This window comes from Schistocerca nitens, chromosome 10, assembly GCF_023898315.1.
Source record: "Schistocerca nitens isolate TAMUIC-IGC-003100 chromosome 10, iqSchNite1.1, whole genome shotgun sequence".
In the NCBI taxonomy this organism is placed as follows: Eukaryota; Metazoa; Arthropoda; class Insecta; order Orthoptera; family Acrididae; genus Schistocerca; species Schistocerca nitens.
The window spans coordinates 89,940,482-89,959,787 of NC_064623.1; the positions used below are offsets into that span (position 1 = coordinate 89,940,482).

Genomic DNA, 19,306 nt, shown 5'->3' on the forward strand with positions numbered 1-19,306 from the left:
GACCTCCACCCTCTTGACTTTCATTTATGGGTGCATTTGAAAGCTCTTGTCTACGCAACCCCGGTACCAAATGTAGAGACTCTTTGTGCTCGTATTGTGGACGGCTGTGGTACAATAAGCCATTCTCCAGGGCTGCATCAGCGCATCAGGGATTCCATGCGACGGAGGGTGGATGCATGTATCCTCGCTAACGGAGGACGTTTTGAACATTTCCTGTAACAAAGTGTTTGAAGTCACGCTGGTACGGTCTGTTGCTGTGTGTTTCCATTCCATGATTAATGTGATTTGAAGAGAAGTAATAAAATGAGCTCTAACATGGAAAGTAAGCGTTTCCGGACACATGTCCACATAACATATTTTCTTTCTTTGTGTGTGAGAAATGTTTCCTGAAAGTTTGGCCGTACCTTTTTGTAACACCTTGTATATAGGATGTGTATGTTACACAAGGACGGCGGAGGATAGAAGAAGTTTCTGACACCATGCTTTTGTCAGTTATTACATGTCATGGGCCTGATTTATTAAAATTTTATTTAAGATCCATCATACTTGTAACAAACAGAATCGGAAGTTTTAAATTCGCTGCACATAGTTGCTCATTAAAATCCGGCGGTTTTCTTGATCCAGTCGAGGACGGAGGTGACTCTGGTGTAGCCGGCCGGCTGGCCAGTCTCCTCGCAGCCCTTGACAGAGACAAAGCTGGCCACGCCGATCTGCTTGTAACCTTTCTTATTCTTCACGACCAGGGCGCTGCCACTGTCGCCCTGCAATACAGACAGGTATTTGAGAGCTGAGTGAACCCACACTGGCGTTTTATGGAAGACTTCGAGAAACCACGGAAGTCTGCGTGGTTATTTAAATATATAGACTACACTCTTGTATACGAACTTGCAGCATGCTGGTGTAGCTTGGGTCAGAAATTTGTGTTAATCAGTAGAACGAAAAACTAGTCCAAGCAGCAAATTTTTACTTTCTATTCGTTCGATGGCTAGTTTCGGGCCGATACCCATTTTTAAATCGTCGTAACATAGTCGAAAATGGCATTTCCGAAGACGTCAAAAATGTACAATGAACATTTACAGTGCATACAGATAACTCCCCATTTTCCACCTGATTTGAAAATGGGTCTCGGCTCGAAACTACTCGTCGAATGAACAAAAAGTAAATATTTGCAACCTGGACTCTGTGACGAAGCAATCTGGGATCTCTTTACCTCCTCTCGGTATTTGCCATCTGGCTCCTTAAATTCATATTGTTCTCATTTTTGCCTGATAACCATTAACATTCATGAGTATAAACTGCATTTCCATAAAAGAGAAAGATTGGCCCTCATTCTTAAGGAATACGGCACCAGGTCAAGTTTTGTGTATGTAATTAATTTCCTAATTTATTTCGAGCATGCCTAGTTTATATTTTTTGCTACAGATCATTATAGGGTGAAATGAGTAATTTTTTCGTGCCTTAGATTCTATTCATGTCTTATAAACATATATAAATTCTGTAGTAATTATAAACATTTGGAAGAAGAGCTACTAGGATTCTTTAAAGTATTTATTTGGCTCTATTCGAAAACATATTAACAATGCCAGCCATTAATTAATTCCAAAATAATTACCACATTTGTCAAAACTATTGTCTGTATGACTATATCTGTTAATTTCATTATTTAAACAAATAATTCGGCCTAACCTTTGAGGTAGAAGGAACTGTTAAAAAGAATGAATTTTTCGATGTATTCAGTTAATTGAAAGATTTATGTTTTAATTGTATTTTCTGTAACTTATACATCGAACAACGTATAGTTTCAGTTCCTATTATGACCGATTTTTGGTCCCAAAAAAAGTCAGTCCGCAGCCGATTTTCAGACGTGAAACATGTATTGGTTAGATTAACAACAATGCATCACTTAACAGAGAGCCGGCCGCGGTGGTCTAGCGGTTCTAGGCGCTCAGTCAGGAACCGCGCGACTGCTACGGTCGCAGGTTCGAATCCTGCCTCGGGCATGGATGTGTGTGATGCCCTTAGGTTAGTTAGGTTTAAGTAATTCTAAGTTCTAGGGGACTTATGACCACAGATGTTGAGTCCCATAGTGCTCAGAGCCATTTGAACCAACTTAACAGAGAAATAAGTGTGACACAAATAGACCATGAGCTAGAACAATTAACGACAGTGTCCGTGTAATTTATTTGAAAAATAGTGTCACACGTACCATCTTATTCTGCAAGAACTGTGAACTGTGTGGTTAGGTTTTTACTGCTCACAGCTTTCGACAGCAGACTATTGTAGCAGTATGCTGATGTTGCCTGCAACCTGTTAATGAGGGTTATCAACATTTACCAATAGTGAACTGCCCATATAATTGTGTAATTTTCGGGGGGGGGGGGGGGTTGTTGTGAACAGTGAAAGTGAGTAACAACTGTGCAACCGTCGGTTATATCATTTACAATAGTCAGTGGTTGAATTTACATCCCCTAATTTTCAGCCAGTAGAAGAAATGAAAACCTTGAGGTTCGCCGAAGACATTGTAATTCTGTCAGAGACAGCAAAGGACTTGGAAGAGCAGTTGAACGGAATGGACAGTGTCTTGAAAGGAGGGTACAAGATGAACATCAACAAAAGCAAAACGAGGAAATGGAATGTGGTCGAATTAAGTCAGGTAATGCTGCGGTAATTAGATTAGGAAATGAGACACTTAAAGTAGTAAAGGAGTTTTGCTATTTGGGGAGCAAAATAACTGATGATGGTCCAAGTAAAGAGGATATAAAATTTAGACTGGCAATGGCAAGGAAAGCGTTTCTGAAGAAGAGAAATTTGTTAACTTCGAGTATTGATTTAAGTGTCAGTAAGTCGTTTCTGAAAGTATTTGTATGGAGTGTAGCCATGTATGGAAGTGAAAGATGGACGATAAATAGTTTGGACAAGAAGAGAATAGAAGCCTTCGAAATGTGGTGCTACAGAAGAATGCTGAAGATTAGATGGGTAGATCACATAACTAATGAGTAGGTATTGAATAGAATTGGGGAGGAGTTTGTGGCACAACTTGACTAGAAGAAGGGATCGGTTGGTAGGACATAATCTGAGGCATCAAGGGATCGCCAATTTAGTACTGGAGGGCAGCGTAGAGGGTAAAAATCGTAGAGGGAGACCAAGAGATGAATACACTAAGCAGATTCAGAAGGATGTAGGCTGCAGTAGGTACTGGGAGATGAAGAGGCTTGCACAGGATAGAGTAGCATGGAGAGCTGCATCAAACCAGTCTCAGGACTGAAGACCACAACAACAACAACAACAACGCAGTACGTAGCCACGGAGGACTATCAATGAAGAAATGAAGCAAGCGAACGTCGCAACTGGTTTTTCGTTCTACTGATACGTTTGTTGCTTGGTCTCATCGCAGTAAGAATTTGAACAGTTGCTGTACAACACCCGAATTCAATCCACCCAAATATTCGTTTCACGGTGGAGACGGAGGAAGATGGCTGCCTTCTCTTCCTTGATGTGTTTGTCAGAAGGAAGGTTCATGATACCCTGGGACACGTTGTTTATAGGAAGCGTACTCGCATTTACTTTTTTTGGCAAAAAAAGAAGAAACCAAGTTTTGTTTGACTCATTTATTGTGGTGCAGCCTGCACGATATCAAAGTTCCCACCCTGTGCAGACGAATAGCACATGGCATTGCAAATTTTATATTAAACTTCTTAACTATGCTTTTTTTCTTCGAGGGAAGGCTATTTTTATTTTATGTTGGAACAAAAGGTGCATTTCCGTGTAGACATAACCGCAGTGTTCACACAAATGACAACACACATCAACTGCCAACAAGACTCTTAAACTTTGTAATCTGTCTTCCCTGCCCACAAAAAGCGCTAAAATGTTATATAAATAAGTGGGATAAGAGTCAATCCAGCACACCTCACTGCAAGAAATTGCAAAAATTATTTGCTTTTTAAATTAGAAAGACAGTGTTAAGAATATTCAGAACATATTTGCGTCGCAGTTCAAATTCCGGCAACGTGGGAAACAGAAGCCAAAAAAGGACTGTCCCATTTTCTTTACGAGACGAATTCCAGCCGGCAGGTGTGCGTCTACTGTTAACTGACAACAAAGAAACAGGCGGCAATGAAATTAAATTATTCTGCATTGTCGTTCTTTCATAGCACAGTTACCTCGAGTAATCCGAGTTGGTTAGTTCACTGCTCCGTGTTTAAAGGAGAAATCTTTGTGCACGTGGTCCGTGTTTAAAGTAAAAAGCTTTGTGCTCATGTGCGGTGTAGTACGATTGGATATGGATACAGTCCTTCTTTCTTTTCTTTTACAATTTTTTTTTTCTTTTGTTTTGACTGTTGGTTGACAATTTTGTAAGTCCTTTAAAATGAATAACAGTGGAAAAAGCAAACGTGCAAAATCAAGTGGGGCGGCATTTCGGAAATTATCGAAGGAAAGGCGAGAACGAGATGTTCAAAAAAACGCTTGGCAGAGTAGATAATTTTTTCGCAAAAAATGTTGCTGGATTGACTGAGTTCACGTAGTATGGAATATATTTCCGGCACTGCAGCTGTTGTGAAAGAAGTACATACAGACGAAACAAAAGTTAAAAATGAAGAAAAGCAAATTGTTCCTGATTTCGAGTTTCACGAAAAACTAAGTGTCGAGTCAGACATTACAAAAAGAAATAACCTCATTAGTTACGATCCTGCAGAATGGTGTGTCAATGAATCAACAGTCGACATTCTCTTACAACATGGCATTAATCAAAACTATAACGGTGATTTTTCTAATTAAAGAAGATCAATAGGTGATAAAACCAGTTATTTGAACAAAAATGTATTTTACCATAAACTTTTAAATGGTGAATCAACATTTTTGCGTGATTTTCTAGTATGCTCCTGTAGCAACGGTGCTGTTTTTTGTGCATCATGTAAATTGTTTGGAGGTAAGGCCGCGATTGCTACTAATGGTATTGCAGATTGGAAAAATATTTCTAATATTTTATTTCATCATGGGAATTCACTTGAACACAAAAATTCTGAGTTATCACTCTTAACAAGAAGAGAGTCACTTGGAACAATAGATAACCATTTCGAGTCATATGTTGATACAGAAAAAATGTACTGGCGCAGTGTGTTGAAAAGGGTGTTTTGCAGTAGTGAAGAAGCCAACAAGTCGTGGACTTCCCCTACGTGGACACGTTGAAATAATCCATTCATTATATAATGGTCAATTTATGATGTCTCTTGAACTTATAGACGAGTTTGATCCTTTTCTCGCAGAGTACACTGAACGATATGGAAATCTAGGGCAGGGACATAAAAGTTATCTTCCTTCAAAAATCTGTGATGAAAGAGTAGAGCTTCTTATGAACGAATAAAAATAATTATCATAAGTGAAAAAAACAGGCCAAATATTTCTCTATGACAGTAGATTCTACTTTGGACATTTCACATACTGATTAATTATCTTTCATATTATGATATGAGAACAAGAATGGTGAGTCAGTTGAACTTTCCCTTCTGTTTTTACCAAACCAGGGACACAAGAAAAAGTCCGAAAACTTAGCTAAGGCCGTACTAAAAGTCCTGTCTACAAATTCCACTGCTACTACTGACTGTAGAGGCAGTAATATAACAATGCAAGCAATATGCCAGGAACCTACACTGGTTTGTAGGCACGCATTAAAGAACGAAATCCGAAAGCGCATTATGTGCCTTGTGCAGCACATTCTTTGCACTTAGTCGGCACTAGTGCTGCAAGCTGTTGTCGGGAAGCATATTAATTTTTCAATGTAGTGCAAAAACTTTATAAGTTTTTCTCTGCTTCTACCCAGCACTGGAACAAACTTCTTTCTTTCATGAAACCAGGAAGCGAAACGGTAAAAAGTTTATCAAAAACATGTTGGTCAGCAAGAGAGGAGTCTATATGAAAACTGGGATGGCATTATCAATGCCATCACACATATTGCCAATGATACATTTGAAAAACCACTTGTGCGAAATGAGGCTTCAGCTTTATGGAATCAACTCAGCTGACTAGAAACAGTACTATTATGACAGTTTGGAAGGACTTACTCGAGAGATTTAATAGCGTAAATATGAAATTGGAAAGTGTAAATATTGATATTAAAATAGTGCATGAATTATATGAATCACTTGTAGGATTTATTGCATCTATTCGTGACATGTTCGACATTATGAAAATAAATCCATGGAGATTGTGACTGATATAGACTATGAATGCATCTATAAAAGATCACGAAAACGCAAACTTCATGATGACGAAGAAGCGGACTCTGAAGAAGTTTTGCTGACTGGGAGGGAAGAATTGAGAATCTAAACATTTCTCCCAGTATTCGACAACTTGTACGCCAAATTAGTGTGGAGGAAGGAAAGTTATAGAACACTGTTGGACTCCTTCACAATTTTCAGTTACCTTAAGAACAGTTCACCTGACGATATTGCTGAACGTGCAGCCAAACTCCAAGAGTCATATGACACGGATTTAGAGCCTTCCTTCCCTAGTGAATGTGTACAATTCGCAGAACTTTCGGAATATTTTGAGCTTAGTGATATACAAGTTGAAATGAGTGAATTTTTACGAAAAGAGAGGTTGCAGTCCGTGTTATTGAATGTTGACATTGCTCTTAGAATATTTCTATGTATAGCACTTACAAATTGTTCAGTAGAACGCTCGTTTTCGGCTCTTAAAAGACTGAAATCGTACCTACGTTCTTCGTTGTCAGAGGATAGATTGAACACCTTGTCCATTCTTCACTTTGAAGCTGACATCCTAACTGATAACCATCTGAACTATGAAGATAAGATCAACGAGTTTTCTGTCGTCAAAGCCAGACGCAAACTTTGCTGACTGCTGATTTTGTTTATTTATTCATATTACTTTTAAAAATTTAAGATTATCATGCGATTTTTATTATAACTTAGAGCACATTCATTGGATTTACGAACTAGGTAGTACCTGTTTATTTTACAACGGGCGATGGCAAAACGCGGAACAACCTCGTTTACGTGCAGACAAGACCGAAGGCGCCCGACAGTACTAAACAATACCTGAATGACCCAGGCCGCTCGGCGCTGCACAAAATGGTTCAAATGGCTCTGAGCATTAAACCGAACTAACCTAAGGACAACACACACATCCACGCCCGAGGCAGGATTCGAACCTGCGACCGAAGCGGTCGCGCGGTTCCAGACTGTAGCGCCTAGAACCGGGCGCTGTACAATCAAGTCATACTGTAGTATATCACAACTGATGCGTATTCTTGGCGTCATCTGAAATGTATAGTGGAAATATACGTTATCGGAGAATACGCCCAGATGAAAAAGTATTAATAAATAACGTACTTCAGTTCTGTCGATAAATACGTAAAAGCTTTGCTAATGCCGTTAAAAAGAGATATGGTGAGAGCATTGGCTGCAGTACAAAACTATTCAGCCGTTACATGTATTAAAGGTATTATGTACACTTATTATGCAGCATCTAGCTTACACAGACCCGAATGCTTTAGACGTTAAATATTAGATTATAAAACCAATTTGATTTTTCCACACTAGTCTGTAAAATTATGTAATAGCTAATTCAGTTTTGTGTTAGTCGGCTGTATTTAGTTATTAGTTCGTGCACCGAAATCTCTATTTCATTCTCTGTTTCATTTTCATTCCTTACGCTTTCCTATAAATTCACGTATTAAAACCGAACGTGTTTTTTTTATCTGCTACACATTGAAGTCATTAGATCGCAAAACGACAGTTTAACTTTATTTTTGAACGCATCTCTGTAAAAGTACGTATTAATTTCTAATGTATGACACGTTCGCTTCAGTTTTTAGATAGTAACAGAACTTTTTTATTTTCATTTTCAACGGTATCGTGTAAAAGAACATATTAAAAGTGAAAGTACAACAAAAATCCGATGTCTCCTACACGCTCTACTGAATTTTTAGGCCATTAAAGAATAGTTATTTTCCTTGTGTTCGTTTCCGTTGTCTTTCGACGGAAGAAGTGTTAACGCAATGCAGTTTTAAGTTAGTTTTATCCGCTGCCGTACACCCCAAGTACAGTTCCTATTACATTTTGATTGAGCAGTACTAGACACTAACGCGTCCTTCAGATCAATGAATAGCCGGCCGAAGTGGCCGTGCGGTTAAAGGCGCTGCAGTCTGGAACCGCAAGACCGCTACGGTCGCAGGTTCGAATCCTGCCTCGGGCATGGCTGTTTGTGATGTCCTTAGGTTAGTTAGGTTTAACTAGTTCTAAGTTCTAGGGGACTAATGACCTCAGCAGTTGAGTCCCATAGTGCTCAGAGCCATTTTAGATCAATGAATAGCAGACTACGTAAACAGCTCATAGCGCTCCCACCCAAAACAGCAATTGTGAAGTGATCGGGTAATAGTTATTGTTTAAAACATGGCGTGCGCATATAACATGGTGTGTCTAGGGGCGCAAAATTTTTAAATCCGCCACTGTCCACACGAAAACTACCCAAGAGGAAAAAAAAGAAAAATTCTCTCTCTCTTTTTCTCCAGTCCTGAACGCACACACACACACACACACACACACACACACACACACACACACAAGCACACTCACACAAACCAGTCACCACGAACTCCAAATACACTTCAAACTCGAGCCACAAAAACACGTAATGGCGGAGAAAACTCTGTCTATGTTTTGAAAAATCGAAGAAAGTGCAGTGTCAAGCGACCATAGGTTAGGAAATCAGCCTATTCACTTCACTAACAACATATGAGAAAGCACTGCGACATCAAAACCGTATGCTACACACAAAAAACGTGTTAAATACTTATTTCCGCTTGTAAATACATAATAAATAGAAAAATCAAAATTACGTTTTGCTATTTGCAGATGAAAAGTTGTAGATTGTGTAGTGGACTAGCTACCAACATAAATGTCCAATAGCATCATGTAAGGTATGTAAACCAATGCATACATCTAATCTTTTGCCAATTAAGCTATAAACAGAACTTTGACACGATGTTATAAACAAGACAGTGCAACAGATCGTTAATACAGTTAGAAAACTGCTACGGATGCAAAGGGAACTTCACAGCAAACATAAACATAGTCAAAGCCTTGCAGACAAACAAAAATTACACGAAGCGAAATTTAGTGTGAGGAGAGCTATGCGAGAGGCGTTCAAAGAATTCGAAAGTAAAGTTCTATGTACTGACCGGGCAGAAAATCCTAAGAAATTTTGGTCTTATGTCAAAGCGGTAGGTGGATCAAAACAAAATGTCCAGACACTCTGTGACCAAAATGGTACTGAAGCAGAGGATGACAGACTAAAGGTCGAAATACTAATTGTCTTTTTCCAAAGCTGTTTCACAGAGGAAGACCGCAATATAGTTCCTTCTCTAAATTGTCGCACACATGACAAAATGGTAGATATCGAAATAGATGACAGAGGGATAGAAAAACAATTAAAATCGCTCAAAAGAGGAAAGGCCGCTGGACCTGATGGGATTCCAGTTCGATTTTACACAGAGTACGCGAAGGAACTTGCCCCCTTCTTACAGCGGTGTACCGTAGGTCTCTAGAAGAGCGTAGCGTTCCAAAGATTGGAAAAGGGCACAGGTCATCCCCGTTTTTCAAGAAGGGACGTCGAACAGATGTGCAGAACTATAGACCTATATCTCTAACGTCGATCAGTTGTAGAATTTTGGAACACGTATTACTTTGGAGTATAATGACTTTTCTGGAGACTAGAAATCTGCAGGAATCAACATGGGTTTTGAGAAAGACGATCGCGCTATTCGTCTACGAGACTCAGAGGGCCATAGTCACGGGTTCCCAGGTAGATATCGTGTTTCTTGACTTCCGAAAGGCGCTTGATACAGTTCCCCACAGTCACTTAATGAACAAAGTAAGGGCATATGGACTATCAGACCAAATGTGTGATTGGATTGAAGAGTTCCTAGATAATGGAACGCAGCATGTCATTTTCAATGGAGAGAAGTCTTCGAAGTAAGAGTGATTTCCGGCGTGCCGTAGGGGAGTGTCGTAGGTCCATTGCTGTTCACAGTATATATAAATGTCCTTGTGGATACATCGGTAGTTCACTGAGGCTTTTTGCGGATGATGCTGTGGTGTATCGAGAGGTTGTAACAATGGAAAATTGTACTGAAATGCAGGAGGATCTGCAACGAATTGACGCATGGTGCAGGGAATGGCAATTGAATCTGAATGTAGGCAAGTGTAATGTGCTGCGAATGCATAGGAAGAAAGATCCTTTATCATTTAGCTACAATATAGCAGGTCAGCAACTGGAAGCAGTTAATTCCATAAATTATCTGGGAGTAGGCATTAGGAGTGATTTAAAATGGAATGACCGTATAAAATTAATCATCAGTAAAGCAGATGCCAGACTGAGATTCATTGGAAGAATCCTAAGGAAATGCAGTCCGAAAACAAAGGAAATAGGTTACAGTACGCTTGTTCGCCCACTGCTTGAAAACTGCTTACTTGTCTACGATCCGTACCACATGGGGTTGATAGAAGAGATAGAGAAGATCCAACGGAGAGCAGAGCGTTTCGTTACAGGATCATTTAGTAATCGGGAAAGCGTTACGGAGATGACAGGTAAACTCCAGTGGAAGACTCTGCAAGAGAGACGCTCAGTAGCTCGGTACGGGCTTTTGTTGAAGTTTCGAGAACGTACCTTCACCGAGGAGCAGTATGGTATATTGCTCCCTCCCACGTTTATATCGCGAAGAGACCATGAGGATAAAATCAGGGAGAGTAGAGCCCACACAGGGGCATACTGACAATCTTTCTTTCCACGAACAAGACGAGACTGGAATAGAAGGGAGAACAGATAGATAAGATACCCTCCGCCACTCACCGTCAGGTGGCTTGCGGAGTACGGATGTAGATGTAGATCTCAACTGTGAACTATGAACAAGTGATGTATAATATTTTTTCAAAAATTATTCATTCCCAATTGTAAATATTACACGACTGGCCATTATAATTGCTACACCACGAAGATGACGTGCTACAGACGCGAAATTTAACCGACAGGAAGAAGATACTGCGATATGCAAATGATTAGCTTTTCAGAACATTCACACAAGGTTGGCGCCGGTGGCGACACCTACAACGTGCTGACATGAGGAAAGTTTCCAACCGATTTCTCATACACAAACAGCAGTTGACCGGAGTTGCCTGGTGAATCGTTGTTGTGATGCCTCGTGTAAGGAGGAGAAATGCGTACCATCTCGTTTCCGACTTTGATAAAGGTCGGTTTGTAGCCTATCGCGATTGCAGTTTATCGTATCGCGACATTGCTGCTCGCGTTGGTCGAGATCCAATGACCGTTAGCAGAATATGGAATCTGTGGCTTCAGGAGAGTAATACGGAACGCCGTGCTGGATCCCAACGGCTTCGTATCACTAGCAGTCGAGATGACAGGCATCTTATCCGCATGGCTGTAACGGATCGTGCACCCACGTCTCGATCCCTGACTCAACAGATGGGGACGTTTGCAAGACAACAACCATCTGCACGAACAGTTCGACGACGTTTGCAGCGGCATGGACTATCAGCTCGGAGACCGTGTCTGCGGTTACCCTTGGCGCTGCATCACAGACAGGAGCGCCTGCGATGGTGTACTCAACGACGATCCTAGGTGCACGAATGGCAAAACGTCATTTTTTCGGATGAATCCAGGTTCTGTTTACAGCATCATGATGGTTGCATCCGTGTTTGGCGTCATCGCGGTGAACGCACATTGGAAGCGTGTATTCGTCATCCCCATACTGGCGCATTACCCGGCGTGATGGTATGGGGTGTCATTGGTTACACGTCTCGGTCACCTCTTGTTCGCATTGACGGCACTTTGAACAATGGACGTTACATTTGAGATGTGTTATGACCTGTGGCTCTACCCTTCATTCGATCCCTGCGAAACCCTACTTTTCAGCAGGATAATGCACGACCGCATGTTGCAGGTACTGTACGAGCCTTTCTGGATACAGAAAATGTTCTACTGCTGCCCTGGCCAGCACATTCTCCAGATCTCTCACCAGTTGAAAACGTCTGGTCAATGGTGGCCGAGCAACGGGCTCGTCACAATTCGCCAGTCAGTACTCTTGATGAACTGTGGTATCGTGTTGAAGCTGCATGGGCAGCTGTACCTGTACACACCATTCAAGTTCTGTTTGACTCAATGCCCAGGCGTATCAAGGCCGTTATTACGGTCAGAGGTCGTTGTTCTGGGTACTGATTTGTCCGGATGTATGCACCCACATTGCATGAAAATGTAATCACATGTCAGTTAAAGTATAATATATTTGTATATTTGTCCAATGAATAACCATTTATCATCTGCATTTCTTCTTGGTGTAGCAATTTTAATGGCCAGTAGTGTATGTACCAAAAGTTTCGCTGAATGTTAACATGTAACAACAATGATACAGTAAGAAAATAAAAAATAACCCACTGAAGATAGGACAAAAAGTGCTGAAACATGTATGGGTAAAACAAAACAGAAAAGGTGTCTTGTATAAGGCGAAATTCCTCGTCCTATTTTCATAGCAAGCACGGACTTAAGAAGAACTGCAACACCACAAGATGATTATAGCTTAATTTAAATTCTTTTGCCGTCAAAGCAATATTTAACCTTAATTGTTTTCAATAGTTAAACCAAATTAAATTTCAAAATGGTATCCAGAATGCCACGTAGTCTATCTGGTTGTTCCCATCTTGTGTTCAAGTAACATTGCCACAGTAAGGGAAAGCTAGCATTAAAGACGTTCATTTCATAACAAAACATTAATCAGAATTTGTCTCAAAGGACTGGTGATCGATTTATTTCATCATTTATTTCAGAAAGATGTGCTGGCGGTAAATTAGTTGCGGCTCTCATTCTGACGCTGATCAGTCGCTGTGGGTTTGGTAAATATTTCGAAATATCACAGCGACACTGCTGGTGCGCAGTGAAGGGCATTCTTCTTATGAGTATGACAAGCAAAATAACCGAACCTCATATCCATCTTCCGCTGTGGAATTAGTCATACGATTGCCTGTAATAACAATGTCTGTACAGGCTTAAACATAGTCATAAATAGGCAATATTGCTACTGGTGACGTATTTCCTTAGTGTACTACCAATTCTTAAGCCCCACAGGTTGCTATAAACAGTGCAAACTCTAAACTAACAGTTATTATTGAGTGGTTTTACGATACTCTCCGCAGTCAAAGCCACTCGCCCAGACACACCATATCTGGTCCAAGCACCGTCGCAGTACGAGTTGTATGACAAGTACGTCGCAGTACACAACATCTGTTACCGCTGACCTTTGGTAGATATGTTACCTAATATTGACTAAAGAAATGGAGATGATGTCACACGTGACTTTCCCGTTACGGCACTTAACAATGTGGGAAACTGTCACTAAAGGATAATTCCACATTTTGGTAAAGTCCACAGCACGAACTCGCAAAAGAGTGGTGGAAAATACGTCAAGCTGTTGGTAAGCTTTTTCTGGATTGTGTTTGCGTGATAGTAAGACAGGAAAAAGAGCACCGTAATTTAAACCGCAGTGATGACATTTCTGTAGAATTCAAGATCGAGCCGACAGTAGTTTTAAGGTAACACAGAAGATACGGTATGTCAGAGGCAAATGTTGCCGCATCCTTATTTTCAGGAAGTGGGCATGCATTGTATCTACTCGGTATTCACTTCGGAAATGGTGACCGTAAATTGTTACGAGCAACGGAAGCCAACAGCTGTGTTAAGCATGGAGTTACGCGACCGCACGATGCTTATCGCTGATATGACCTGCGACACGCCTGACGCATCTCATTTGCTTCTTGGGTCTGCGTTCATTCTAGCTTCGTTTTTTAGACAGAGAAACCTTGAACAACGAAGCGGTAATGAATTACTGGAGAAACAGGAGTTTTGCACTGAAGTAACAAATGCAAAGATGCGTTTCAAAAGATCAAAATGAAATTGAATAACTTGGAACTGTTAGCTCACACAGACGTAACGAAGTTATTTCATTTATTTATCGATGCCATATCGTGGGAACTGTAATCTCTTTTTTTATAATAAATAAAAAGTACCATTTGAAACGCATCGCCGGCCGGAGTGGCCGTGTGGTTCTAGGCGCTACAGTCTGGAGCCGAGCGACCGCTACGGCCGCAAGTTCGAATGCTGCCTCGGGCATGGATGTGTGTGATGTCCTTAGGTTAGTTAGGTTTAATTAGTTCTAAGTTCTAGGTGACTGATGACCTCAGAAGTTAAGTCGCATAGTGCTCAGAGCCATTTTTTGAAACGCATCCATTTCATTATCGACTACGAGTTTTAATCAGTGCTGCAGATCATGTTCAGTTCTAGCTGGAACAGAAAAAAGAGGCAACAACAAACAAAATTTCAAAAGTGTGATATTACAATCACTACTATCAGAGGAGCCATAATTAACACCAAAACACTGGGAAAGCTGTACATACCCGGCAGTGCACAGTGAAGATTGTCAACTACAATAAAACACAAAGGTTGCGGGTGTGGTAAAAAATTTTGCATAGTAACGTAGTGTGTGCGTTTCTCATTGGCTAGTACACCAAAACAGCATCAAATAGATTCCTCCACCACAAAATAAAATACTAATATGTAGTAAAGTTAAAATCATTACATGATAATATACAACATTTCAGCATGTATGATGTATTATGCCTTAAAAGATAAAATAGCAATTTAAAACACAACCTCACAGTACATTATACATTAAACATTTTCGTTCTTGTTTGTAGATTTTAAAAGACAGTGCCAAACTAACAAACATGTCTAATCAGCATAGACTGAGTCTTTCATCTCTCAAAATACAGTTCTAAGAATTAGTTTTAATTTTATTGAATAAGAATAAAATACACTGAGGATCATTACTTTAAAATAAAAAAATGGGAGAAGAAAAGAGAGAATACAGTTATAAAAATTAGAATAGATTTTCGGAAATACTGCAAATGACAAGGTGTATAATGATAATAGTTTGGTAAAAATAATAAAGTGGCAGCTAGAGTGTACCCCTGTACCACAGCAGATTGAATGGCGAATGTTGCAGTAGATAGTTTTTTTATGAACATCACAAGCAGTCAAACAACACGATATCCAATTTCATGTTTGTGGAACAAGGAAGTTCATCAGGTGCTACGCACCTACTGGAGAACATGAAGGTAAATATTAAAATGAACATCACGGGAAAATTGATGTTCGTTAAGATTCTTATAGAGTTATTTTCCTTTGGCAGTGTACATTTCAAGTTTCTCTAATACTTCAAGATACCGCCCTTTGTTTGTTCTATTCAAAATATCCACGTTATTGTCAATATTAGTGATTTCATGTGTATGTGGTGATAAATGTGTACCAAATAGTATTTTACTTTGTGTAAGTATACGTTCATTAAAACAAGTTTTAAATGTTAGACCTGTCTCCCAATTTAGTTCTATTGACAATCAACACATATTGTCTTATATACATAAGAGTTTAAATATTTATTCCCTCTAGTTTAAAAAAAAAGCAAAAGCAAAGCATGGACAGAGACAATATTAAGAAATTGGATATAGCAAAATGTACATGATTTATTCAAAGCTGTTATTCAACAACTGCGGTGTGTACTCATTTCAACAAAATAAAAGTTTGTTATAAGCTACATAAAAATATTAATTTTACTTTACAGGTTTTAGCAGATTATTACGTCGTTTTCAGAAGTTTTCAGGAATACTATAAAGTCATTTACTACAGTTCACAACACATAAGCTCCGAGGAGATGTGCTCTTGGGTTTGTTTCCCGAACTGCTCAAATAGTCAATATCTCAGTAGACAAGTTTGGTGGACAGAATGTTTCGACAACTGTGTAACATTTTATAACAAAATTTCTTACTTTTAATTTAGTTTTTGAGGAAGTATCACCTTGATCTTACAATATACATGAGGAAAAATGCTATTACCTTCCACTCTCTCCTCTTTCTTCGTCTCTGCCTGCCCCACTCCCTCTGCGCATTTCTTCCTCTCATCTCTCTAGGCTCATCTCCTCCTCCTTTTCTCTTTTTGACCATCTTCTCCTTCCTCTCTTTCTCTGACGACTTTCTCCCCTCCCCCCCCCCCCCGTCTGTCTGTCCATCTCCTCTTCCTCTACCTTTCTACCCTGTCTGTATCCTCCTCTATCTCTCCTTCTTCTTCTCCCCCTCTTCCTTTTCCTCGTGCCTACCACCTCTCTTCGTCTTCGACTTGTCTACTGCGCCTCACTTCATCTCCTCTCTACTCATTTCATTCTACCCCTTTTTTCTGTTCATATCATCCTCAGCATTTACACCGTGAATCTCATCCTCCACCTCTCTGCTCAGGTCCATTCACAAATATAGCTTTAATCTGCAGTTTCTACCATGTGCTCATACAGCTCAAATTTGCACACATCTTCTCCTTTCCCCACTTTCTGTCCACCTCCTGCGTCTTCCTCTATCCTTACATCTTCTTCTTTCCCATCTCTCTTTTCATCTTCTTCCCCTCTGTCTATCCATCTCTTCCTTCCCCTTTCATCTGACCATTTACTCAGTCCCTATGACTGTAGGTATTTCCCCCACTCCCTCTACAAATCCACCTACCTCTCCCCTATCTACGCAAATCTTTGCCCATCATCACCCCCCCCCCTTCTCTATGACCCTACTCTCTCCACCCCCTCTCTATGAAACTGAGGCTGACTGCAAAACAATTCTACTGCCACCAACGTATTATTTGCCTAAGGGCCTTGATGGTAAGATAACAGAAATGAGGTTCATACACAGGAATGCACGAGAGTTATTCGGAGGAAGAGATCACCAGAGAGAGAGGAAGAGGGAATTCAGGGAGAGAGTCGGAGGAGGGAATGGTCACAGAGGGAGAAGGTCGAGATGGACTGAGAAATTGGGGAGCAGCAGGTGGAAAGAGAGAGGGGGAGGAGAAGATGGGGAGAGAATTGGAAAGGAGGCGATTTACAGAGAGAGAGAGAGAGAGAAAGAAGTGGGGGGGGAGGGGGACAAAGGGATGGATAGAGAGAGATGAGGGAGGAGATGTATGAGGGCTATGCCGAAAGTTTTTAGCAGAATGTGTGAAAGAAAATTTATTTGCAAAAAACGTTTAAAACTTTTCAAAATACTCTCCATTAGCGTGTATACATGCTTAGAAGAGTGTCAGTCCAAGCTTCTTTTGGGATGTCACTTAGTGCACTCTCGTATGCTGCAATGGCCTCTTCATCTGATGAAAACCACTGCCCTCGATTTTTTTCCTTAGTCTTAGGGAACAGAAAGAAGTCACAGGGGGGGGCCAGATCAGGTGAATAGGGGGGATGGGGTAACACTCACACTTTTTCCTTCTCCAGAAAGTTCATCGTTCTGGCAGCCCTGTGCGCAGATGCATTGTCGTGATGCAGCAGAAGGTGCCCACTCTTGGACTTTGGATGCTGTGATCTTTGTGAAAAAAGTTGCCACCATCTTTCTTCCAGAGCTCCGACTTCGTCGAACTTTTGTGGGTGGTTCCTTCCGTGGAAAGCACCACACAGAAGACTGTTTCTTCGTTTCAGGGTCATAATGGTAGACCCACGTTTCATCACCTGTGACGATATTGTAGGTGTCTTGGAACTTCCCTCCATTGAATTTTTCGAGCATGAAATGACACCAGTCCACTCTCGCCTCCTCTTGGCTTTCTGTCAGGGAATGTGGCACTCAATGGGCACATTTCTTAGTAAGGCCTATGAACGATGGTCTGTGCTGCTGTTGATCCAATATTTAGGGTCTCTTCAATGTCGCAAAATGTAATATGTGGGTCTTCTTTGAGCATTTTCCTCACAGCATCAATGTTTTCAGGAGTCACAGCTGTTGCTGGCCTACCGAGACGAGGTTCATCTTCAATTGACTGCCGACCCCTAGAAAATTCGCGAAACCAATTTCCAACTGTGGTCCTGGAAGGGGAAGCTTCACCAAAAACACGCAGTAAAGAAGAATGGCATTCTTTGGCACTTAAACCCTTTTTATAAACGTAAAAAATCATGGCGCGAAAGTCGCGGCGCGACGGCTCCATCCTGCACCGTCTTTTGACTCAGCACTGCCTGTGCTTTTTTATCACGCTGTGGGGGCATCACCACTAGCCAGGGGCTGCGAGCGCACGTCCCGAGGTCCAAAAACATCGCTCTTTCGAATGAAAACAACCCCATTGTCCTCCGCCTTACGGTTTACGGGCCGCTAAAAACTTTCGGCATAGCCCTCGTACATCTATATCTGCATACGTACTCTATACGTCACTACATGGTGCACGTTGACAGCTATCTTGTGCCACTACTATAGTTCAATTCTTTTATCTTGGCGGTTCGTGCATGCCCGCCCAGACGCGGAAGATTGCTGCGTTGCCAGTTGTAAGCGCCAAGAGAAGCAGCGCCGTAGTATAGTTCGCAAACTTAGGTTCAAGGGAGAGCGCGCAGTTTATGAAGTAAAGCCACCACGGCTGCATTAACCCTTTCGCTGCTACAGAGACATGCTCCCCCGCATTCCGCGATGTGCGTGATATTGTCATCATTGCACTGCTCGCCTGTGCAGACACATGGTGTTTCGACTGCTTTGACACACTTTATCATTCGATTTCACAAAAACTATTTGGCCCAAAAATTTGATTTTTGCGCATCTTCTTGACTGATACCTTCCTCCCATAAATGACTTAATTTTGTTTCGATGTTCAACGCAGTTATTGTGCAGCATTAGATGTAGTAAACCATTGCATGAAATTTTGAAGAATTTGCAGAGGTAAAAGTCCATAGCGTATACTTTCTGTATGGTCGATTTTAGTTCCCACTAGAAATTTCAAAAAAATTCCTTTCAAACGAATAAAATTCATGAAGTAAGACATTTCGATATTGTTTTTAAATAAAGAAAATATTAAGCATTGAAGAAGGTTTGAACTCAGAACCTTTCACTTAGCAGACATAACTTCAACCATTACACTAACACAGCTCATCATTCAGTATGGCTCCCGGAGTACTTTAAAATGTCACGCAAAATACTGACAAACACTGTTGGTATGATTATGAATTATTCACGCTTCGTCGAAATACAATAGGAAATAAACAACTACCGCTGTTCTTTACTGCGAAAAAGCGGTTAGCGAGAATGATACAAACACCTTTCCTTGCTGTCGCCTGAATTAGGAAGCTTATTGCTTGTTTGGTTTAATTAATTAATAGAATATGAAGCAATTAGTATAAGGAATGCTTTTTCCAAACTTTCTATCAAAGAAATTCTGCTATCAAGACATT

General features: G+C 40.7%; 1 protein-coding gene across 1 annotated transcript in view; it reads right to left on the reverse strand.

Moving 5' to 3' along the window:
* Positions 1–540: 540 nt before the first annotated feature.
* The window catches only part of LOC126209905 (collagenase-like), a 391,700-nt gene continuing 372,934 nt past the window's right edge, over positions 541–19,306 (reverse strand). Inside the window, exon 9 of the mRNA XM_049939026.1 lies at positions 541–761. Within this exon, the coding sequence (XP_049794983.1) occupies positions 597–761 (165 nt within the window). The 3' untranslated portion in view covers positions 541–596. The remainder of the gene's footprint in view (positions 762–19,306) is intronic.